At 35.1% G+C, this 24,756-nt stretch overlaps 1 protein-coding gene across 1 annotated transcript; it reads right to left on the bottom strand.

Annotated features, from left to right (window-relative positions):
- Positions 1 to 215: 215 nt before the first annotated feature.
- On the bottom strand, positions 216 to 21,911 carry LOC306638460 (uncharacterized protein; the record flags this gene model as incomplete). The annotated part of the gene is made up of 4 exons (XM_079101726.1): positions 216 to 1,097; positions 3,434 to 3,544; positions 10,875 to 10,951; positions 20,978 to 21,911. 4 exons carry the CDS (start codon positions 21,909 to 21,911, stop codon positions 216 to 218), a joined length of 2,004 nt encoding a protein of 667 aa, XP_078957852.1.
- Positions 21,912 to 24,756: the final 2,845 nt, after the last annotated feature.

Below are 24,756 nucleotides of genomic sequence, written 5' to 3'. Positions count from 1 at the left end.
GACAACCAGAGTAAAATTCAGGCTCCTGTTCAGAAGTAACAAAAATAGATAATGAATTGGAAATAATCAATATCTCAAAAGGGGAATGTAATATCTGAAATATTCTTCTGATAAATCTGTGAGGAGCAATGCAAGCATTCATACATAAATCTGTGATACTATCATTTAAGCAACAATCTATTCAATGCAGCAATCACATCCCTATTCCTAAGGCTTTATATCATGGGATTAAACATTGGAGTCACTATGGTGTAGAAAAGAGAGAGCAGTTTGTCAGTTCCTCCAGAATGATTGGATTTGGGCATAAGGTGGGTACCAGATCCAAAAAACAAAACCACAACCAGTAGGTGTGAGGAGCAAGTGGAGAATGCCTTAGCACGTCCTTGGGCTGTGGGCAACCTCAGAATAGTAAGAACAATTTTGCTATAAGAAGCAAGTATCAGCATAAAAGGAACTACAGCAAACAACATAACCATGACATAGACAGACACCTCATGCACAGAGGTGACCCCACAGGCTAGCTTCAGAATAGGGGGTATGTCACAGAAGAAGTGGTTGATTTGGTTAGAATGACAGAAATGCAGAGAGAATATCTGCCATGTCTGCCCTACCTGGACTGGCATTCCCCCAAACCAGCAGCCAGCTGCCAGTTGATGGCACTTCTTTGGGTTCATGACTAGGGGATAGTGCAGAGGGTTGCAGATGGCCACATAGCGGTCATAGGACATCACAGTCAGAAGGAAACACTCTGTTGCTCCAAGCACAAGGAAGAAGCACAATTGGGTGGCACAGCTCAGTAAGGAGATGCTTCTATCCTGAGTCCAAAGGCTGAACAGAATTCTGGGGAGAGTGACTGAAACATAACAGATTTCCAATGAAGAAAAATGTGCCAGGAAAAAATACATGGGTTTGTGCAGTGCAGGGTCAAGCCTGGTTATTATGACTATGAGGCTGTTCCCAATGAGGACAACCATGTAAATGATGGAGAACAGCCCAGACAGAAACCCCTGGGTGCTTGGAAGTTCAGAAAATCCCAGCAGGACAAACTGGACCACAGCAGAGACATTTTCTTCTGCTTCTACCTCTTCATGTTTCATCTGTGGGAAAGTTTTAGTCAGAAGTAGAAAATTAACTTCATTTTCCTTTTCTTTTCTTAAGTGTACTAGAAGATGGTTTGCTTTACAAATTCCCAGATACCTTTAAGATAAAAGCATATTACTTCCATGAGGCTGAAATTGTGATGAAGATATTTTTTGTTCCAAAATACATCTTCATGAATTTTTTTTTAGTATTTATATTTTTGCTGAGGGTTATTAAACATTTCTCCTGTTTCTCTGATATGTCATGCCACTTTAATTTTCTTTTGAATACTCTAAATATGTAAATCTGAATGTAGGTTCAAATGAAGCAATAATTGTACATTTTTACTTTTCTTTTTCTGTTCTCCCAACATTGTTTTGTGTATAATGATAAATCCAAAACTAAATTAAATATATGAGAAAGTATTGTTTAAGACATCTCTATTAATTTTAGGAAGAGTATATTTAATCTTTGAAACAAATTTTTGTACATTTCCAAAGACTGATTTAGCTTTGATATTCTACATAGTTCATTATGAAAATTAATGATTAATTGTTCAGCAAGTGTATTTCAACACTATTTAATCTTTAAAACTCTATATTCATTTAATATGTCTCTAAAATCAGAAGTCACAGATTTTCTTCAGATTTTGTAATACAATTGATGTTTAGAAGGATAATGAAGATCTCAAGAAGGATAGGGGACTTTAATATGATTTTCTTATAGAGAGTAGCTCAATATTCAAGAGGCAATCTAATTATTATCTGTGGTCAAGGAACTAGTCTTTTCCGGAATGTGGGCCTCTTTATTCTGAATGAGATCTACTCATACATAAGACATTATACACATCTCTTCACCTGGATGTTTGCAGATCATTCATATCCTTAGCAATGGCTGCTATTCTACTGAGTTCATTGGCTTCATTCACTCTATTCCCTTATTTGTGTATATGTGGGTTCAAGCATGAGTGTATTTGTATGCTATTATTCATTTATACTATGCATGCATTCAGTTTTATTTCTTGACCTATATTATAGCTTTATTTTTTCTTCTTTCATGCGCAACCCCTCACTCCCATTATATATCATTATCCATGTACCAAGGAAAACATTTGGTCTTTGGTTTTTTGGAATTGGTTTATTTCACTTAGCATGATATTCTCCAATTCCATGCATATATCTGCAAATGTCATTATATTATCATTCTTTGTGGCTGAATAATATTCCATTGCATATATATACTATGGTGTTTTTAATCCATTCATCTGTTGAAGGGCATCTAGGTTGGTTCCACAATTTAGCTATTGCGAATTGAGCTGCTATAAACATTGATGTGGCTGTGTTACTGTAGTGTGCTAATTTTAAATCCTTTGGGTATAAACCAAGGAGTGGAATAACTGGGTCAAAATGTGGGTCCATTCCAAGTTTTCTGAGGAAACTCCACACTGCTCTCCAGAGTGGCTGCACCAATTTGCAACTCCACCAGCAATGTAAAAGTGTGCCTTTTTCCCCACATCCATGCCAACATCTATTATTGTTTGTGTTCTTGATAATAGCCATTCTAATAGGAGTAAGATGAAATCTGCTAGACAAAGGATCCAAAGATATACAATGGAGAAAAGATAGCGTGTTTAACAAGTGGTGATGGGAAAACTGGAAATCCATATGCAATAAAATGAAATTAAACCTCTATCTCTCACCCTGCACAAAACCCAACTCAAAATGGATCAAGGACTTAGGAATTAGACCAGAGACCCTGCACCAAATAGAAGACAAAGTAGGACCAAATCTTCCTCGTGTTGGCTTAGGATCAGACTTCCTCAACAAAACTCCCAAATCACAAGAAATCAAAGGAAGAATCAATAAATAAGATGGATTCAAACTAAAAATCTTTTCTTCAGCAAAGGATGTAATCAATAACGTGAAAAGAGAGCCTACAGAGTGGTAGAAAATATTTTCCACACACTTCAGAAAGAGCATTAATCTCCAAAATTTATAAAGAATTTATAAAACTTTACAGTAACTTATTTTTATGTTATATACTCCATTTTATATGAAGTATAGTATAGTTTTCCAAAAGTTTTGATTTGCTGACTTCTTGGATAAATTACAAATGAGTGTAATAATTGAAGTAATGCCCAAGACTCAAGTATACCTTCCTGGAATTCTGCATTTCAGTGCATGCCTTGTGTGTGAGTGTACATGTGTTTGTGTTTTGGGTGGTGGGTATGTAGGAATTATTTTATTTTCCTTCTCTCTTTCGGACAAAGCCAATCACCTCATTGTTTGCTAAATATGTTGCATATTAATAATAATTTACATACAAAGGGAATAAATGAAATTTGAATGCATACCTCTAATCTTATTTTGTGGACAGTGGTCAAGAGTTCAGCTTCAAAAACAAATGCTAATGGAGAAAGAACAAAGTGCATCCTGAACTTGACCATCTTGTGAAATTTCTCTAGCTGAACAGGGGAATGTTAAATAAGAATTTCTTGTTACATCCACAATATTCCACTAAATATTGAAGTCCTAAGGTTCTCCAAACTTCTTCCAAAATTATACTCTAAATGAAACATTGATATTACAATATAAAAAGGCACAACTGAGACTCTATGATGACACAAACTCCCAGATGAAAAAGAAGTGGCTTTACTGTGATTATAAGTATGTGAAACTCTACCACAAAGTATTTTATTTTCTGACATAAATTTTTTTAAACATTTATTCTTATATCTAATTAAGCTGACAACTCAATACACGGACAGTGTTTTAGTCAGCTCTTTAGCTCCTTTTACTAAATTACTACACAATTGTAGAAGAGAAAAGGCTTATTTGAGGACTCACAATTTCAGAGGTCTTAGTCCATAGAATGCAGGCTCCATTCCTCAGGGCTTAAGGTGAGGCTGAACATCATGGCGGAAGAGCGTGGCAGAGGGAAGCTGCTCACATCTCACACCGTCAGGAAACAGAGAGAGAGAGAGAGTCTCCACTCTTCAAATACATAATATATACGCCAAAGTCATGCCCCAATTCCAGTCTCCTCCAGCCACACCCTGGCACTTCAGTTACCACTTGGTAAATCCCTAATGATTGGGTTAAGACTCTTCCACCCAATCATTTCTCCACTGAACCTTCTTGCATTGTCTCACACGTGAGTTTTTTAGGGACACCTCATATCCAAACCATAGCAGACAATTATTAAATCCGCTGATTGAATTATCACTTTACTCCGGACTATCATACATTGTACGTGTACAGTTGAGTATCAAACCCTAACTTTTAGGAATTGCCATCCTCTTCTTTCTCTTTGCTAAATCAACTCACTCTTTTTAAATGCTTTTTGTACCTTCTAATCTCCTTTGACTCTCATTTCCCTCTGTTCATGTAGGAGTGTACATTTATAAAGCAAAGTAGAACCAATCTTTAAAATATAATAATCAAGAAACAGCAATATGAGCAGAACTTGTGCTGCATCTTCATCTACAGTTAATGAATCTTAGCTTTCCTTTTCTTTTTCATAAGTGAGGGAGTCTTAAATTTCCACTGGCAAATGGACCTGCAATTTTATGAATATTTATGGTAATTCTCCATGCCCAACAATATATAAAGAAAAAATATTATAATTCCTACTACTCAGAAGACTGATGGGAGATGATGAATAATTTCCCATCAACCTGGGCAAATTTGCAACACCTCATCTCAAAATAGAAAGGAATAAAGACCTAGGGATGAAGCTCCTGGTACAGTGCCCCTGGATTCCATACTCAATACCTAAAAAGAGAGAAAAATTATACTTACAATTATTCAAATTGTTCTTAAATTATAGACACAATTGGGCATAAGAAGCTTACTCATCTCACCCAACATTCTTGCTGATTTCTCTGACTTTGGAAAACGTTTGGAACTTGCTACTTATACTACTCAGAGGAAAAAAATCACTAGTAATTCTGTTAGATATAGCCACCTTTTTGGAGTGCAGATACTTCATGTTTATTTATTTGTGAGCCCCTTTGAAACAATGATTTCATTTGGTTTGAATAGTGTGGAATTAGTCAGAACATTTTTCGTATGTATTATATTCAGAGCAAGTTGATGGAACTAAATTAAAAATAAGAAATAAAGGGTGATACTAGTGTACAGAAGTTGGAAGGCTGTCTGTCCTTCTGCCAGAAAACTCTAAAGACAAAAAATGTGAACATGCTAACATTTCTCTAGCAGTTTTAAATCCATTTATCATGGATTTTTGACTCATAAACTAGGAACCTTCTTAATAGTAGTAGGATGCAGAAATATTTTTATACTGTGTATTCAATATTGTTCTAACCCATTTTATATAATTCAGTTTTCAAGAGATATGATCTCCAGGTTTTTTGATGTGAAATAGTTAAATACGTGTTTGTCACATGATTATTTAGAAAATAGTACCATCTAAAAATATGATGTGAATAATAAACTTTCATACTTTCTCTTTATATTGAGAAGGATTTTCCATTTTGCTCTCAGTTCACCTAATAATAGCAAAAGTCACAAGAGTGCAAATGTAATGCAAGAGCAACTTGGAATTGAAAAAGTAACCAACAACAAAGGGTTCTTTTAAAATTTTAAATATTATTTATTGCTCATGTTCATAAAAATAAAACTGGACATAAAAATGAATTCTATATTTGTCAAATGTATTCCATGTTTATTTTGGAATTAGGTTAATCATAATGCTTACCTTCATTGATAGATAAAAGACAGAAAATAGTAAATAAGTTTGTTCTTCTCATATTTTAGGAATTTACCTTCATTTGTAACAAAGGGTCAGCCTTATCTACTATATATTCTACTCTCAGGAAAAAAAAATAAAAAAGCAGTGCTCCTGAGGTAGGAAATAGTGTCTGCCCTGGGGATTAGTCTTTTCCCAGGTAACTTACTAATAGAGGAAATTAATTTTCTTCTATTCAAAGAATTTAACATGACAAACTAAAACATGAATGGCTATACTATCCCTTATATTCTTAGTCTCTCTTCCTTTTTGTGCTTATTAATAAATATAAACACTGAGAAATCAATTGGAAAGAAGTTTATGTGTCATTAAAAGTTCTCAAGAAGTTCAATGTTTTTCAAATGTTCCTGTTGTCTTCAACAGGAGTGTGCCACCTGTAAATCCACATTGGGCAGTTAGACCTTGTCATCACTTCCATAAAGAACAAGGCAGGAAAGGAATGAAGAGCAGTACACACTTTATCTTGTCAGTTGCAGAAACTAGAAAAGTCTTTCAGACTTTTCAGGAAGAATCCTCAGTTTAAAATTTAGTGACAGATTACAGCAACCTGGACAGGAGACTGTGAAATGTAATGTCTAGCTAGATCACCTTTTGACCAACTAGGATTTCCTATTTTTATCATTAATTGCCTTCATTTGTCAAAATCTAGAATTTTACGAAGTTATTGTTTGATTTTCTAGTCAAGGAGCTCCTCAAATTGAGTGTAAGTTAATAAAATAGGTTTCTATACCTGGCCCACACATCCCCACACAAATACACTGACGCACGCTCCAGTTCCAGGGAGACAGTATTAGATCTAGACACAGGAACCCAGAATATATTTACACAAATAAAAGGAATAATGATTACATAAATGGAAAATATACTTCAGAAGCATACGCCTTCCTCATTTCCAAACTTTGAAAGCTACAATCATTTAAGGGCTGTATATTTACTTACCTATTTTGAATGATATTATTTGTGATTAATTTAATTTTAGCATTATAGTATACATGCAACATTAATTATTGTTTTAAATTTCATTTGAATCTTGTACATTGTTTAATTAGGCCATGTCTTTCTCATACTGTTCAATTAGGGAAATGTCCATATATTTTATGTGTTTCCTTTGATAGATACTTTCCTGGGTCTGTAGGCTGTATTTTTATTCTCCTAAGAATGCTAACACAGAATGAAATGTTTAACATTGATAAAGAACAATTTATAAAGATTTTCTTTTCAGGCTTGTGCTTTTGGTAACATTTATGATGTATGCCTACTCATGGTAACATATATTTTATCATACATTTGCTTCCAACAACAATGTATTTTAAACATTCTATACCTAAGTAAATCATAACTAGCCACCAATTTCTTGAACCAAGAATATTAATTTTCAGGTTTTCTGAATAGAAGTTCAACTTCTTTCAAGAAAAGTCTTTGCATCCTTATCAAAAAACTCTGTACAACTATGATGCATCAATAAAAAGTTGAAGAAAACTAAGCTAACCTAAATAAGTATAGTAAAATTCACTGTGTTTTGAACAAGACAGTTTCCATTACCCACTTTCAGTTACATGAAACAGAAGATCTACCAGGATGTTAAATGCCAGATAGGTTAGTAGCTCTCTAATTATTACAGGAGAAGGTTCCTGTGACTTCAAGCAGCATATTGGGATGGGATTTCCAGAATTTTTATAAATGATGTCAACTTTGGTAGCAAATCATCGTGGGGGTGGGGCCAACATTATAGCTATGGTTGTGTGTCCATAGATTTGGGACAGATTAGCCAATAATTTAACAGGAATTTCTGGGGAATGGGAAAATGAAAGTCAGTACTGTTGAAATCTTAATTATAGTAGTGATCTGATTGATTGGGTTCAAGTGCACAGCCACATCCGTACTCAAGACTGTCTTGTGAGGGATCCGGTGAAGGTGAACATGTAAATGCAGTGAGTATAATCCATCAAAACTTGCAAAGTTCCTGAAATTAATATATTTCCCAAGTTTCCAAGCCACTCACAAATTCATCAATAAATAAATATTGGAAGTCTTCCTTGCTATATTCTTAAAGAACAATAAATATCACTGGCTGATCGCTAAGCTATACTGAACAATGGGGAGTGCTTAGGAATTCAGACATTGGAATATAAGTGATAATAATAATAAAGATAGTAATTATAATAAGAATAATGACCAGACTTTACCAGGAGCTTCACAATGTAATCTGATTCCATGAAATTAATCCAGGCAAGAGACTGAACACACAGATGGCAACAAACACGCCTTCCTAAATGGCACTAGAACCTGGAGGTGCTGTAGGATGTTAGATCAAGTGTTCAGTTTTAACATATGAGATATGTAACAAAATAAGAAATTATTATCTACACACAGAAACAAAATAAGAAATTATTATCTATACACAGAAATAAAATCAATATTATCATCAATAGCAGGTTGCTGCTAGAAGTCCATATGCTATCAGGAATATTCAATAAAGTCTTTGAGTTGAAAGGAAGTGACACCATAGATCAAGTCAAATAATAAAAATCAAAGAGAGTCTTTGTGATGCTAATTCCGTCAGTAATTATAAGGCATGGTGTTCACACAATTTTTCTATTTCCCCTGTACAAAATTTTAAGTAGTTATTCCAACCAATAATTTAAACTGTGATTTTGCATAATTTATAGGCAATTCTGAAAAAATTAAAATTAGTATAAAAGGCAATATGAATAATTTTATAGGAAACAAGTAGGTTGAACAAACCAATTTCTAGAATGACATCACATCCAAAATAATGTGAAATAATATGAAATAAAATATCTATATAGACTTTTAATGACCAATTGAATCAATATTAATCTCCCACAAAATTCCAAGCAAGAGAGGGTTTCACTAATGATTGTATTTTTCTTCTTACTTTCAGTTTTGTATTTCAGCAATTTTAATGTTTTTATTACCTCAATATAATTATACATGATAGTTGGTTTTATTTTGACATACTCGACTCATTGTGGCATGGATTTAATATGATCCATTTCAGTCTAAGTGTCTCCTCTTTTCCTCTCCTCGACCTTTCCGTATTAAGCTTCCTCTCATCTATTTTTCTTCCTTCCACATATGTTTAAATATACATATATGTGGAAACTTAAAAAAAAGAAAGATAATCAAAACCAAATGTTTGCTTTTATAAATTTTGTTTTTATGAAGTTCAATAATATATATGTGTGTTTATTTGATGGTTGAGAAAGTTAAAAAAGACATAAATTGGAAATAGTAAATAGGAGGATCAAAAGGAAATTTTATACCACAACTCACAGATATTATTGAAGTACTAATAAAAATACTCCTAATAACTTTCAATCTATAAATATGCCAACTAAATAAAAATAATTCCTTAAAATCCAAAACGTCATCCTGTCTCAATCTGAAATGGATAATTTGTATAGCCCACCTAACTCGCAGGAAAATTGAACTTTTCTTCAAAAGGCCCCAGTATAATATGGGAGTGGTATATATAGAATTTCAACAGGTCCAGATGACAGTAATTTACCTGATAAAAAGGCCCAGATTCTTAGGGTCCTTTCTCCTGCTACATTCTTTTCTCTGTACTTCTATATTAATGAACTCATGAAAGCTGATTTAGCAAAATAACTTATGGGCATAGTTTACCTGGTTCTATGTGACATTCAGGAATCACCCTAAAGCTGACCTTGGCAACAGTGCAGTCACTTTCTGTGACATCCCTGAGGGACATTGGTGAGGGGCCAGGTCACCAGGGGGAAGAACTCTGAGCAATGCTTCTGGATGTTCATTTAGTTTGGAAGGAAAAATGGCTTGATGCGAGATAGTGTACCGATCCATGGGTTAAAGTTAATGGTTTGAGTGAACAGTTGGAGATATGGAAAAATTAAAGTGAAAACTGATCATTAAGAGGACTCTATTTTTAGAAAAAAGGCATAAATATATTTCTCTGAATGATCCAAAAAAAAAAAGTGAAGATATTTTTGAACCATGTGAATGTTTATTAAAAGTTGTCCTCAGCTGAGGAGATTTTGGATATTCAAAAGGTTTAGGGAAAAGCATTCAGTGGTTACCACCCAGCCTCTTTCCCCAGGTTCCATTACCATTGTCCAATGGGCTGTTATGCCAGCTGACCATGCAGACATAGGGAGAGGCCATGCATGGACACAGCAGCATGAACTTCCAATCATCATCCTCATTGCGATTAGAGACACTGATGAACATCTAATATGTCAGGAGACGGGATTAACCACAAATTCTACATATGACAACATTTCCTGGAATGGCCCGCCAACTGTCTAGTGGCAGGCTGGTTACATTGGACTGATTCCATCATGAAAATAAAAGCACTGTGTTCTTATGAAAATAGACATTGCTTCTCCCAAAACTCACTTCTCTAAAACAATATTTTTTTCTATACTTCACAGGAGGGGCAACAAGAAAAAAATGTCGCCTCAATTTCTGCCTCACAACATTCTAAATATAATAATTTATGGTTTGTTCAATCTCTGCCTGGAAATAATTTTCCTGAAATGATTCTTATTATATTTTTCTCTCTTTTATCATTCTTCTATTACATCTTTTTATGTTAGATTTAAGAAGCTCTGATAGAGGCTTTATCTTAAATTATTGGTGATTTATTCCTGCTTTTTTCTTTTAATCTCAGTTGAAGCACTTTGTCAGTTTCTGCTGAATGACTAGCTTCAGGTCTTAAATATGTAATAATGGCTGATCTGAAGAATAAGAGCACCACTGTAAGATGAGATGAGCAGGTGGAGCTTTTGGCCCTGCTTGTGGCTGATGGCAGTTTAAGAACTGTAGAGATTATTTTGATATAGGAGATAAGAATGAACAGAAATGGGGCTGAGACAAACAGCAGAGCAGTCATGTGGACCATCAGCTCATTGGTGAACTTCTCCCCACAGGCCAGCTTAAGTACTGGGGGGATGTCACAGAAGAAGTGGTTGAGTACTCTGGAAGCACAAAATGGTAGAGAAAAAAATCTGGAATGTCAACCCCACCTGGATAGGAATTCCAATGATCCAGGAGGCAGCCACCAGCTGGAGACAGACCTTTTGTGGGTCATGAGCAGAGGATACTGCAGAGGATTACAAATGGCCACATAGGCGGTCATAGGCCATCACTGCCTGAAGGAAACATTCTGATGCTCCCAGTACAAGAACACAGCACATCTGTGTAGCACAGGCAACCAAAGAGATGGTCCTTCTCTGGGTCCCGAGATTCAGGAGCATTCCGGGGAGAGTAACTGAAACATAACAGATCTCCACAAAGGAAAAATAGCCAAGGAAAAAGTACATGGGGATGTGGAGAGCAGGATCCATTTTGGTTATTACCAATATAGTTCCATTGCCCAGCAGGATGATCATGTAGATGACAAAGAACATTCCAAACAGAAACCACTGGAGATGGGGAACATCAGCAAACCCCCAAAGGACAAATTCCATCCATGCAATTAGGTTTCCTTCTGGTGGTTTTTCCCAATGTTTCATCTGTGGAAAGTAAAAACTGAACAGGTGCTTCTCAGTGTACCTTCAATGATATGTGCCTGCTCTCTAAATGAATCTGGTCATCAAAATCAATACTCAAGGCTGCTGGGATTGTTTGCAGTGTAAGAATGTGACTCCTAACACATTCCACCTTTTCCTACCTTAGACCCTATGCACGATCACTACACACATTGCCCTGAAATTTCTTTAAAATCGTCCCATGGTGTCTCCTGTCAACAGTCTAGAATATTTCAAGCTATTCACAGTCGGAGTTTGAATTGATCACATTGAAGATGAATCCACAGGCCTGCCATTGTATCTCAGTTTTAATTGGTATTTTCTCAAGCATATTTCAACAGTTCTTTATCAGGGATTATTTTCTTCCACACTAAATATTATTTGTTAATAAATATCATTTGTTATTTTAGTGGTGCTAGGACTCAAACACACATTAATTAATCTACAATTCCAGCCCTATCTTTAAACCATTTTAAGTTATATAAAAACATTACAATTCAATGGGGTACCATGTTATGTTTTTATACATGAAATCATTGTATAATATTTAAATCATGTACATATTTATTTCCTCAAACATTATTTCCTTATTGTGAATATATTCACGATCCCTCCTTCTACCTTTGTGAAATATAGAGTACATTTTTATGTTTATTTTTCAATACTCCATTTCCTTCCATCACTTGATTTGAAAATAAATGCCTTTATCATGTAGTTCATAATTGTAGGAAGTTATAGAAAATATTTTATGACCAAAGGAAAAAGTATCCTTCAATAGTTTATCATGTGGGAGCTACTTTGAGTTTTACTTAGTATAGGAACATGGATCCAGATAGAATCAATCAAGAAAATAAGTGGTAGAAACCAAGGTGGTCAGAGGTATGTGATAGGGAGTAAGTTTGTGGCCATTAGATAAAAAGAGACTGTCCACTAACTTAAACTCCATGTGCAGGGAGTCCTTCACAGTCTCCACTGTTCTAAAAACAAAAGAAATAAACAACAAAAACCACAAACAAACCAGAAAATCTACAAACTATTCTATTTTCTTTTTTTTTGAAAACTAACATTTCAACTCAATAATGATGGACAATTTCTTCACTTACCGATAAGTTTCATGATTGCAAGCTAAGGCAAAACTCTTTCATTGAACTTGTGTTTGAATCCTAACTCCAATAGTTATTATCTGTGATATAAGAAAAAGTTATTTAACATTTCTAAGGTAACTTATTTATTGAGATAACATTGGCAAAATATCGCTGATCCAATTTAATGTGATTGTCATCTAGTTATGTTTCCATACCTGAAATTGTGTAGATCTTAGAAATAGGGCATTAGGATAATATATCATTAGCTCCCAGGGTGATGTCACATTGCTTAGATAATTTTATTTCATAGAGTTATTAGCTTACTCTATAGGTACATTATACCATTCTTTCTTTTCCTTTGAGTCAGGATGATGGAAAGTTATATCTGACCCATTAAATAAAATATTTAAGAGGTATTCATTAATTCTCAGGGAGCATTTAATATATTTACAATTCTAGAAGTGAATTCTACTTTGGATATTGCATCCAAGATGTCTTCTGTTTCAGGCTCTTCACTAATCCCAGCTTTACCTATCATCCCTCCAAATCTGCAACTTTGGACCTTGTCCTCCAAACATAGTATAAGGGTACTCATGAAAAAGGAGCAGAGCCCTACCAGGATGGACTGGAATTGAATTATAGCTCCTCTTCTTGTGGGAGGACTCATGTTGTGAGATTCATACAAATAGCCCTATTCCATGTGGATAGGGGAAAGGATGGATTATATAGAGAAAAATGATGGGTGGGCAGCAGGGAGGAAAGATAATAGAATGAGACAAACATCATTACCTTTTGTACATGTATGATTGCAAAAATGGTGTGACTCTACTTCATGTAAAACCAGAGGAACAAAAGTTGTACCCCTTTTGTGTACAATGAATCAGAATAAAATTTAAAAAGAACAAAAAAAAAAAAAAAAACAGGCTAATAGTTCTATGCAGAATTAGGACTAGTATGTAAATTACTTATCTTTTTTTTTTTTTGGGTGGGGGGTGAGGATAAGCAATGACCTGGGTCATTTTATAAGACACTGGTTTTATCACATGCGAATGCTCTTAAAACCACCTGGCCAATTCATGTCACTATTTTAATACTGGAAGGGAATCAGAGTCCTTCTACGTGTTTGTATTGCTACTGAATAGAGCCAGATTTACACATGGAAGAGAGTTTGGTTGTTTTTGTTTTGGCTTAAAAAAAATAAGCACAAAGGAAAACTTAGGGCAAAACAAAACATGGTAGTGCTGTTTGCATACATGGAGTAATAGCATACCGTTTGCATATTCATAAATTTACATAGAGTAATGATGTTTGATTCATTCCACTATATTTTTCCTCCCCCCCACCCCTCCCACCTCTCCTTTCCCTCTATACAGTCCCTCCTTCCTCCATTCTTGTCCCACTTCCACCCCCCATTTAATGTCATCATCTGCTTATCAGTGAGATCATTCCTCTTCTGGATTTTTGAGATTGGCTTATCTCATTTAACATGATATTCTCCAATTTCATCCATTTGCCTGCAAATGCCACAATTTTATTATTCTTTATAGCTGAGTAATATTCCATTATATATATATATATATATATATATATACCACAGTTTCTTTATCCATTCATCAATTGAAGGGCATCTAGGTTGGTTCCATAGTCTGGCTATTGTGAATTGTGCAGCTATGAACATTGATGTGGCTGTATCTCTGTAGTGTGCTGATTTTAAGTCCTTTGGGTATAGGCCGAGGAGTGGGATAGCTGGGTAAAATGGTAGGACCATTCCAAGTTTTCTAAGGAATCTCCACACTGCTTTCCAGAGTGGCTGCACTAATTTGCAGTCCCACCAGCAATGTATGAGTGTACCTTTTTCCCCAAATCCTCTCCAACACCTATTGTTGCTTGTGTTCTTGATAATCGCCATTCTAATTGGGGAGAGATGGAATCTTCGTGTAGTTTTGATTTGCATTTCTCTTATTACTAAAGATGGTGAACATTTTTTCATATATCTGTTGATTGCTTGTACATCTTCTGTGAAGTGTCTGTTCATTTCCTTAGCCCATTTGTTGATTGAGTTATTTGTATTCTTGGTGTAGAGTGTTTTGTGTTCTTTATAGATTCTGGAAATTAGTGCTCTATCTGAAGTATGAGTGGCAAAGATATTCTCCCACTCTGTAGGCTCTCTCTTCCAATTGCTGATAGTTTGCTTTGCTGAGAGAAAGCTATTTAGTTTGAATCTATCCCAGTTATTGATTCTTGGTTTTATTTCTTGTGCTATGGGAGTCCTGTTAAGGAAGTCTGATCCTAAGCCAATAAGGTGAAGAATTGGACCTACCTTTTCTTCTATAAGATGCAGGGTCTGATTTCAAGGTCCTTGATCCATTGTGAGTTGAGTTTTGTGCAGGGTGAGAGATAGGGGTATAGTTTCATTCTGTTGCATATGGATTTCCAATTTTCCCAGCACCATTTGTTGAAGAGGCTATCTTTACTCCATTGCATATTTTTGGCACCTTTGTCTAGTATTAGAAAATTGTATTTATTTGGGTTTGTGTCCGTGTCCTCTATTCTGTACCATTGATCTACCTGTCTATTTTGAAGCCAATACCATGCTGTTTTAGTTACTATTGCTTTGTAGTATAGTTGAAGTTCTGGTATTGTGATACCCCCTGTTTCATTCTTCCTGCTAAGGATTGCTTTAGCTATTCTGGGTTTCTTATTCTTCCAGATGAATTTCATGATTGCTTGCTCTATTTCTGTGAGGTATGTCATTGGGATTTTAATTGGAATTGCATTGAATCTGTATAGCACTTTTGGTAGTATGGCCATTTTGACAATATTAATTTTGCCTATCCAAGAACATGGGAGATCTTTCCATCTTCTAAGGTCTTCCTTAATTTCTTTCTTCAGTATTTTGTAGTTTTCATTGTAGAGATCTTTTACCTCTTTGGTTAGATTGATGCCCAACTATTTTATTTTTTTTGAGGCTATTGCAAATGGAATTGTTTTCCTCATTTCCCTTTCAGCTGTTTCATCGCTTGCGTATAAAAATGCTGTAGATTTATGTGTTTGATTTTATAGCCTGCTATTTTGCTGAATTCATTGATGAGGTCTAGAAGTTTTCTGGAGGAGGTTTTGGATCCTCTAAATATTGAATCATATCATCTGCAAATAGTGACAGCTTAAGTTCCTCTTTTCCTATTCCTATCCCTTTAATTTGTTTAGTCTGTCTAATTGTTCTGGCTAGAGTTTCAAGGACAATGTTGAATAGAAGTGGTGAAAGAGGACATCCTTGTCTTGTTCCTGTTTTTAAAGGGAATGGTTTCAGTTTTTCTCCATTAAGAATGATGTTGGCCATGGGTTTAGCATAAATAGCCTCTACAATGTTCAGGTATGTTCCTACTATCCCTATTTTTTCTAGTGTTTTCAGCATGAAGGGGTGTTGTATATTGTCAAATGCTTTTTCTGCGTCAATTGAAATAACCATATGATTCTTATCCTTAAGTCTATTGACATGATGGGTTGCATTTATTGATTGACGGATGTTAAACCATCCTTGCATTCCAGGAATGAACCCCACTTGATCGTGGTGCAGAATTTTCTTAATATGTTTTTGGATACAGTTTGCCAATATTTTGTTAAGGATCTTAGCATCTATATTCATCAAGGATATTGGTGTAAAATTTTCTTTCCTTGATGTGTCTTTTCCTGGTTTGGGTATGAGGGTGATATTAGCTTCATTGAATGAGTTCGGTAGGGTACCCTCCTTTTCTATTACCTGGAATACTTTGAGAAGTATTGGAATGAGTTCTTCTTTGAAGGTCTTTTAGAACTCGGCTGAGAATCCATCTGGTCCTGGGCTTTTCTTGGATGGTAGGGTTTTAATGGCTTCTTCTATTTCATTGCTTGATATTGATCTGTTTAAATCATGTATGTCCTCCTGGTTCAGTTTGGGAGGAGCATATGTCTCTAGAAATTTGTCAATGTCTTAGGTACTTTCTATTTTGTTGGAATACAGATTTTCAATGTAGCTTGTCATTATGTTCTGTACCTCAGTGGTGTCTGTTGTGATATTTCCTTTTGCATCATGTATTTTAGTAATTTGAGTCTTCTCTCTCCTTCTCTTTGTTAGTGTGGCTAAGGGTTTATCTATTTTGTTTACTTTCTCAAAGAACCAACTTTTTGTTATGTCAATTTTTTGAATAGTTTCTTTTGTTTCAATTTCATTGATTTCAGCTCTGATTTTAATTATTTCCCCTCTTCTACTACTTTTGCTGTTATTCTGTTCTTCTTTTTCTAGGGTTTTGAGCTGTAATGTTAGGTCATTTAATTGCTGACTTTTCATTCTTTTCTGGAATGCGCTCCATGCAATGAATTTTACTCTTAGTACTGCTTTCATAGTGTCCCAGAGATTTTGATATGTTGTATCATCACTCTCATTGACCTCTAAGAGTTTTTTAATCTCCTCCCTGATGTTTTATGTTATCCATGTTTCATTCAATAGCATATTATTTAGTCTCCAAGTGTTGGAGTAATTTCCTTTTTTTACTTTGTCATTGATTTCTACTCTCAGTCCATTATGATCTGATAGAACACAAGGCAGTATCTCTATTTTTTTGCATTTCTAAGGACTGCTTTGTGGCATAACATATGGTCTATTTTTGAGAAGGTTCCATGTGCTGCTGAGAAGAAAGTGTATCCGCTCATTGATGGATGGAATATTCTTTATATGTCTATTAAGTCTAGATTATTGATTGTGTTATTGAGTTCTATGGTTTCTTTGGTTGGATTTTGTTTGGAAGATCTATCTAGTAGTGACAGCAGTGCGTTAAAGTCGCCCAGAATTATTGTGCTGTGGTCTACGTGATTCTTGAAATTGAGAAGGATTTGTTTGATGTATAGGGATGCACCATTGTTTGGAGCATAAATATTTACTATCGTTATGTCTTTCTGATTTATGGTTCTCTTAAGCAGTATGAAATGTCCTTCTTTATCCCTTCTGACTAACTTTGGCTTGAAGTCCACTTTATCTGATATAAGGATGGAAACCCCTGCTTTTTTACTGGGTTCATGTCTGTGGTAGGTTTTTTCCCATCCTTTCACCTTTAGTCTGTGGATGTCCTTTTCTACGAGATGAGTCTCTTGCAGGCAGCATATTGTTGAGTCTTTCTTTTTAATCCTTTCTGCCAGTCTATGTCTTTTGATTGAGGAGTTTAGGCCATTAATGTTCAGGGTTATTATTGAGAAATGATTTGTATTCCCAGTCATTTGGCTTATTTTTGGTTTTTAAGTTGGCTTGGTTTCTCCTTTGAGTGGTTTTTCTCTAAGGAAGTTCCTCCCTTTGCTGACCTCCATTGTTGTTTTTCATTTCCTCCTCATGGAATATTTTGTTGAGAACATTCTGTAGCACAGGCTTTCTATTTGTAAATTCTTTTAACTTTTGTTTATCATGGAAGGATTTTATTTCATCTTCAAATCTGAAAGTTAGTTTTGCTGGGTATAGGTATAGGTTGGCAACCATGTTCTTTCAGAGCTTGAAATATGTTGTTCCAGGCCCTTCTAGCTTTTAGAGTCTGGGTTGAGAAGTCTGCTGCTATCCGTATTGGTCTCCCCCTATATGTAATCTGATGCTTTTCTCTTGTGGCCTTCAAAATCATATCTTTGTTTTGAATGTTAGGCATTTTCATTATAATGTGCCTTGGTGTGGATCTGTTGTGATTCTGTGCATTTCGTGTTCTGTAAGCCTCTTGTATTTGATTTTCCATTTCATTCTTCAGGTTTGGGATATTTTCTGATATTATTTCATTGAATAGGTTGTTCGTTCCTTTGGTTTTTATCTCTGTGCCTTCCTCAATCCCAATAATTCTTAAACTTGGTCTCTTCATGATATCCCATAGTTCTTGGAGATTCTGTTCATGATTTCTTACCATCTTCTCTGTTTGGGCGACTTTATTTTCAAGATTAAATATTTTGTCTTCATTGTCTGAGGTTCTGTCTTCCAAGTGGTCTAGTCTGTTGGTGATGCTTTCCATTGAGTTTTTTATTTGGTTTATTGTCTCCTTCATTTCAAGGATTTCCGTTTGGTTTTCTTTTAGAATCTCTATCTCTTTGTTGAAATGATCTTTTACTTCCTGCAGGCGCTCTTTCAGCTTATTGGTATTATCATTCATTGCTTGCATTTGCTCTCTTATCTCATCTTTTGCTTCGAGAATCATCTTAATCATGTATAATCTGAAGTCCTTTTCTGACATTTCTTCTACCATACTGTCATTGGATTCTATTACTATAGAATCTAGATTTGTTTGGATCATTTTCTTCCCTTTTTTTTCATGTTGTTCATGTATCTTCCCCTCTAGCACTGCAGATCTGGGGTATTGCAGATTCCCCCTATAGGCTTATAGTGGCCCTATAGGTTTCCAAAACCCTTTCTTTAAGGGGAGATCAATATTAGCAGTGCCCAAACCAGACACTATGCAATCCTAGACCAAATAGCCCCTATGGGGACAAAAATATCATGTAAATAAGGGAGAAAGTGACTCTGAGGAAACAGGTAAACAGAAGGAAAAGAAAGTCAGAGGATTTAAGATGGTGGTCTAGAGGGAGGCTGCGTTCCTTGTTGTTCCGCAACGCCGGATTCAAGCAGAGGATATCTTTTTCTTGGTGAGGCAGTTTTTCCTGCTAATCAATCCCCTGTTCTTTACCCCATTTGTCTGCTGTGATGACCTGCAGTCTTATCTTAATATATGTAAAAGAGCTTTAAGAAGTCATGCGATTTATACAAGTCTATATAAATGCTACTTATTAATTTTCTTATAAGTTTAATTTTCTTATAAGTTTATTCACTGTAGTTATTTGAAATGGAGGTCCCGCTGAGGGTGAGGGTGCTGGGGTGAGGCAATGTACCCCAGTAAACACAAACATTAGATATCAGGCTCAGAAGGCACAGATCTAATTTTACTTGTGATTGTACAAGACATAAAAGGCACATTATCCACTCAGGTTATCATGCTTGTTAAAACATAACAGAATCAACTTATAGGTAAGCTATACATCACACTAATGTAAACAAACCAAGTATGCCTAAGTGATTTTGTCTGGTAGCGAGTCTGAGACAAAGGACTGGGCAAGCTCCAGTACACAGCATGAGGTGAGGCAGCTCAGGTGAACTCACATCACAGCAAGCTGAGGCTTCCCCTCAGCTTGTAGCTCAGCCTCAGTAACTGCAAAGGTCTACAATCCATGGAGAGTCTATACCATTTCCTCAGTTTCTCCATCCAGACTATTTGGTTTTTTTTAAATCATGGTGTCAGCAACTGCTGTCAAATAAGGTTAAGGAATGTTCCCTACATTTCCCCCTTCTTTACTAATTGAAGCAAGCAGGGTCTTTGCAAAGACGAATGCTTGTAAGAGCAGGTGCGAACATTACAACGTCGTTTAGTTATAAATTCTTTTGACAGGACACAGTTTTATAGATATATGTTACCTTTGTATGCTGTAGTAATAATAAGTTTACTTATATCAATATGAATGAGGCAATAGCACAAGGAACTTGAGATTTTCCTTATCCACAGTGAATAAAGATTTGCCATTTGCTTTTATTCATTACATAAATGATACAAATTAATGGTAACAAACTATAAACCATCAGTGAAATAAAAAACATAAAAATTCTATTGAGTTAATTACAATGCACATTAGTTATTATGTTTTAATTCATTATTTTCAGTTTGCACAGTGAAAAGATTGTGTGATATATCAGTGATTTTATAGCAGATTCATGCTCTTATAAAATATGTTCTAATTCTACTGTATCATCTATCTCCCAACAAAATTTCTATTTTGAAAAAAACAACAACTTGTCAACATTCACTAAAATGTACTTGTAAATTTTTCACAAAGTTCTTCCTTCTTCTAGTGCTCCATTTTACTTTTTTATATTTTAATAATATTTATTATAATATGAAATGATTACAATAAAGGAATATTAACTTTTAAAGGTACAAAAACCATGCATAATATTCACTTATATCACTTATGAAACTATATGATCTTTCCTCTAAGAAGAGATTTCTCTAACAGTCATTGTTAGCTCAAGATATATGTGTGGATGTGTGTGTGTGTGTACTTCATTTAATGTCTATTGTCTACCTCTTTTTAAAAATGGTTGTCACAAAACTATGGATGTGAATGACATGACTTTCAATAAGTGATACAATGGAGTCTGTAATATTATCAAGTCAATTACAATCATCCCTATTGAGAGTATTTGAGAAGAGGTATGGCACACATACAGAAAATTAGAGAATTATCAGTGAAATGATTTGCTATCTGGAGACACATGTATTCTTCCTACAACTTGAGAAAGAAACATCCCTCAACAGCACAAATAAAATTTAATTTGAAAATTGTTACTATTTAAGAGATAGATAAGACACAAATTTAAATATGCATACCACTTGAAATTATATTACAAATGCAGAAAAAAGCAAGTCCTGCAAATGTAACGTACCTTGATTTAAGTAAACTATTTACCTAATAATTTTCTCAATGCCCTTTTGACATCCTTATTCCTCAGGCTATATATCATGGGGTTAAACATGGGAGTCACAATAGTATAGAAAAGAGAAAGCACTTTGTCAATTTCTGCTGAATGACTAGCTTCAGGTCTTAAATATGTAATAATGGCTGATCCGAAGAATAACAGCACCACTGCAAGATGAGATGAGCAGGTGGAAAAGGCTTTGGCCCTGCTTGTGGCTGATGGCAGTTTAAGGACTGTAGAGATTATTTTGATATAGGAGATAAGAATGAACAGAAATGGGGCCGATACAAACAGCAGAGCAGTCATGTAGACCATCAGCTCATTGGTGAACTTCTCCCCACAGGCCAGCTTAAGTACTGGGGGGATGTCACAGAAGAAGTGGTTGATTACTCTGGAAGCACAAAATGGTAGAGAAAAAATCTGGAATGTCAACCCTACCTGGACAGGAATTCCAGTGATCCAGGAGGCAGCCACCAGCTGGAGACAGACCTTGTGGGTCATGAGCAGAGGATACTGCAGAGGATTACAAATGGCCACATAGCGGTCATAGGCCATCACTGCCAAAAGGAAACATTCTGATGCTCCCAGTACAAGAACACAGCACATCTGTGTAGCACAGGCAACCAACGAGATGATCTTTCTCTGGGTCCCGAGATTCATGAGCATTCTAGGGAGAGTAACTGAAACATAACAGATCTCCACAAAGGAAAAATGGCCAAGGAAAAAGTACATGGGGGTGTGGAGAGAAGGTTCCACTTTGGTTATTACCAATATAGTTCCATTGCCCAGCAGGATGATCATGTAGATGACAAAGAACATTCCAAACAGAAACCACTGGAGATGGGGAACATCAGCAAACCCCCAAAGGACAAATTCCATCCATGCAGTTAGGTTTCCTTCTGGTGTTTTTACCTGGTGTTTCATCTGTGGAAAGCAAAAACTGAACAGGTGCTTCTCACTTTAACTTCAGGTGTAGATGCCTGCTCTCTAAATGAATCTGGTCATCCAGATCAATACTCAAGGACACTGGGATTGTTTGCAGTGTAAGAATGTGACTCCTAACACATTCCACCTTTTCCTACCTTAGACTCAATGCATGATCACTGCACACATTCCCGTGAAATTTGTTTAGAATCTTTCCATTGTGTCCATAGCCCAGCATAATCCAAAGTATACCCAATTAAAATAAAATTTGCAACTCCTGAGGATAAATCCATAGGCCTGCCATGGTACCTGAGGTTTAATTAATTATATTCCTCTTTCCCTTCTCTGTGAAATTTCTCAAGCATACTTCAATAGGATCATATATTATCTTCTCCCACAGTTTAAAAATTTTATTTCTGTTTTAGTGGTGCTGGCACCCAAACCCAGATCCATTGAGCTACACTCCTAGCCCTCTTCTATAAAAAAAATGTTAATGATTATACAACACATTAAACTTGTGTGTAACGGTGGGGTACCATATTATGTCTTGATATATCAATGCAATGTATAATGCTTAAATCATGTTGCATGTTTATTTTCACAAATATTACTTCCTTATTGTGAAACTTTTATGATCTTTCCTTGTAGCTTTTTTAAATAGAGTACATGTTTAAGTGTATAGTTCAACTCTCCATATTCTCCCATCACTTGATTTGTAGGTAAATACCTTTATTACATATTTCTTAATTATAGGAAGCTGGAAAAATAGAGAATATTTTATGACAAAAGGAAAAATGTATCTTTATTTGGGCTATTGAGTGGGGATATTGCAGGATTTTACTTAGTATGGGAACATGGATCCAGATAGACTCAATTAAGAAAGTAACCCAGGGAAACCAAGGTGGTCAGTGAGGAATGTGATCATATGTGTGTGGCCCATGAGTAAAAAGTGACTGGCCACTAACTTAAACTCCATGTGCAGGGTGGCCCATCACTGTCAACAAAACACAAAACAAACAAAGAAACAAAAAACACAATCAAACCAAACATTTCTACAAACTTTTCTATTTTCATGGTTTAGAAACTAACATATTGAGACTCCATAACAATAAATGATGTCATAATTTTCCCATAAGTATCATCATTGCAAGTCAATGCAAATTTATTTTATTGAACTTGTGTTTGAACATTAACTCCACCATTTATTATCTGTGATATAAGACAAAGCTATTTAATATTTCTATTAAGTAACTTATTTGTGAGAATTAAATGAGATGACATTGGCAAAATACCATTTTAAGGTGATTGTCATCTATTTGTTTCTAAACATATAATTAGGTACACAATAGAAACTAGGCATTAGCCCATCGCCCCAGGTGATGTCACATTGCTTAGGAAATTTTATTTTGTACAGTTATCAGCTTACTTTACAGGCACTTTGTCCCATTCTTTCTTTTCCTTTGGGTCAGGATGATTGAAAGTTGATGTTGACTCCTTCAACAAAATATTTAAGAAGTACTCATTCATTCTCAGGGGCCATTTAGTTCATGTAAAATTATTAAATCAAGTGCTACTTTAGATACTGCACCCAAGGTCTTCTGTCTGTGGCTCTTCAGGGATCCCAGCCTTGCCTATCATTCCTACGAACCTGTGACTTTGGACCTTGTCCTCTGAACAGTAATAAGGGTAGTCATGCAAGTGTGGGACAGAGTCCTACCAAGATGGACTGGAATTGAATTATAGCTCCTCTTCCTGCTGGCTGTGAGTCATACAAATCACTCTATTACCCTGCCACAGGTTCTTAGAAAAAAAAAAAAAAAAAAAAACAGACTAAGCACTGCATGCAAATTTAGGATTAGTATGTAAATTACTGATCTTAAGATATGTAAAGCAGCTTTAAGAGAGTTTGGCATTTTTACAAGTCTACAAATGTTACTTATTCTTGTTAATATTCTTTTAAGTTTATTCACTGTTTCAGGCAACATGAAAAAAATATTCTCTAAAGTGTTTTTCCTTTGTGTGACCTGTTTATTGTAGGAACAGAGAGAGATCTTAGAATAATCTCTTAAATTTAAGAAAGTCCCAAACTCTCAAGTTGAAATATTCAGGAGGTCTCCATCACATTTTTGTTTAGATTCTTATCTTTATCCTCTGTCACAGTTTATTTATATTCTTATCTCTATTCTGTTGTTCCACTACCCAAAACACAAATTGCTTCTTAGCTCAAGTGTTGAAATTTGGCCTGATCTTTCTATATGCCTTTTATTTTATTATTACTAAAAGACCTGAGAGGTAAGGACTATAACTATTTATTACTTGAGATTAGTACTGATTCTAAAAAATGTTTGTCTACCTTGTATGGTGTTCAGTATTTTATTTGGAAATGATTCAAAGTAAGAGACACTACTTAAATTATTCCTCTTAGGAGAAAGAAAATGGCAAGAATCCAATCCAATCCAATCCTTTATGTATGGTTAAGGTGAATGGCGATATTTCATAATATTACACTTATTAATATAATAACTTTCAGTGATAAACAAAATATAACAATGCTATACAATCCCAAATTTTGTTGTGTAGTAATTAGAACATAAATGAAATAAATATTATTTGACTTAGAAGGAACAAAATAGAAAAAACAGATGTGCTCAAGTAAAATTATATATCCTCCTGTTTTGTAAATGTTTATGTTTTTAACCAAAGGTAATACAATTTTGTATACGATCATGTTTTTATTAATCAAAGGTAATAAAACATAATGCTCTAATTTTTCATTTTAAATTCAAGTCTCTATTTTCTGGAAAAATTCAGAGTTTTAAAGTGACATGTAATACCACTCAAATTC

This window comes from Sciurus vulgaris (genome assembly GCF_902686455.1).
Source record: "Sciurus vulgaris genome assembly, chromosome: 11".
Classification (NCBI taxonomy): domain Eukaryota; kingdom Metazoa; phylum Chordata; class Mammalia; order Rodentia; family Sciuridae; genus Sciurus; species Sciurus vulgaris.
This window is presented reverse-complemented; position numbering and strand designations above follow the sequence as displayed.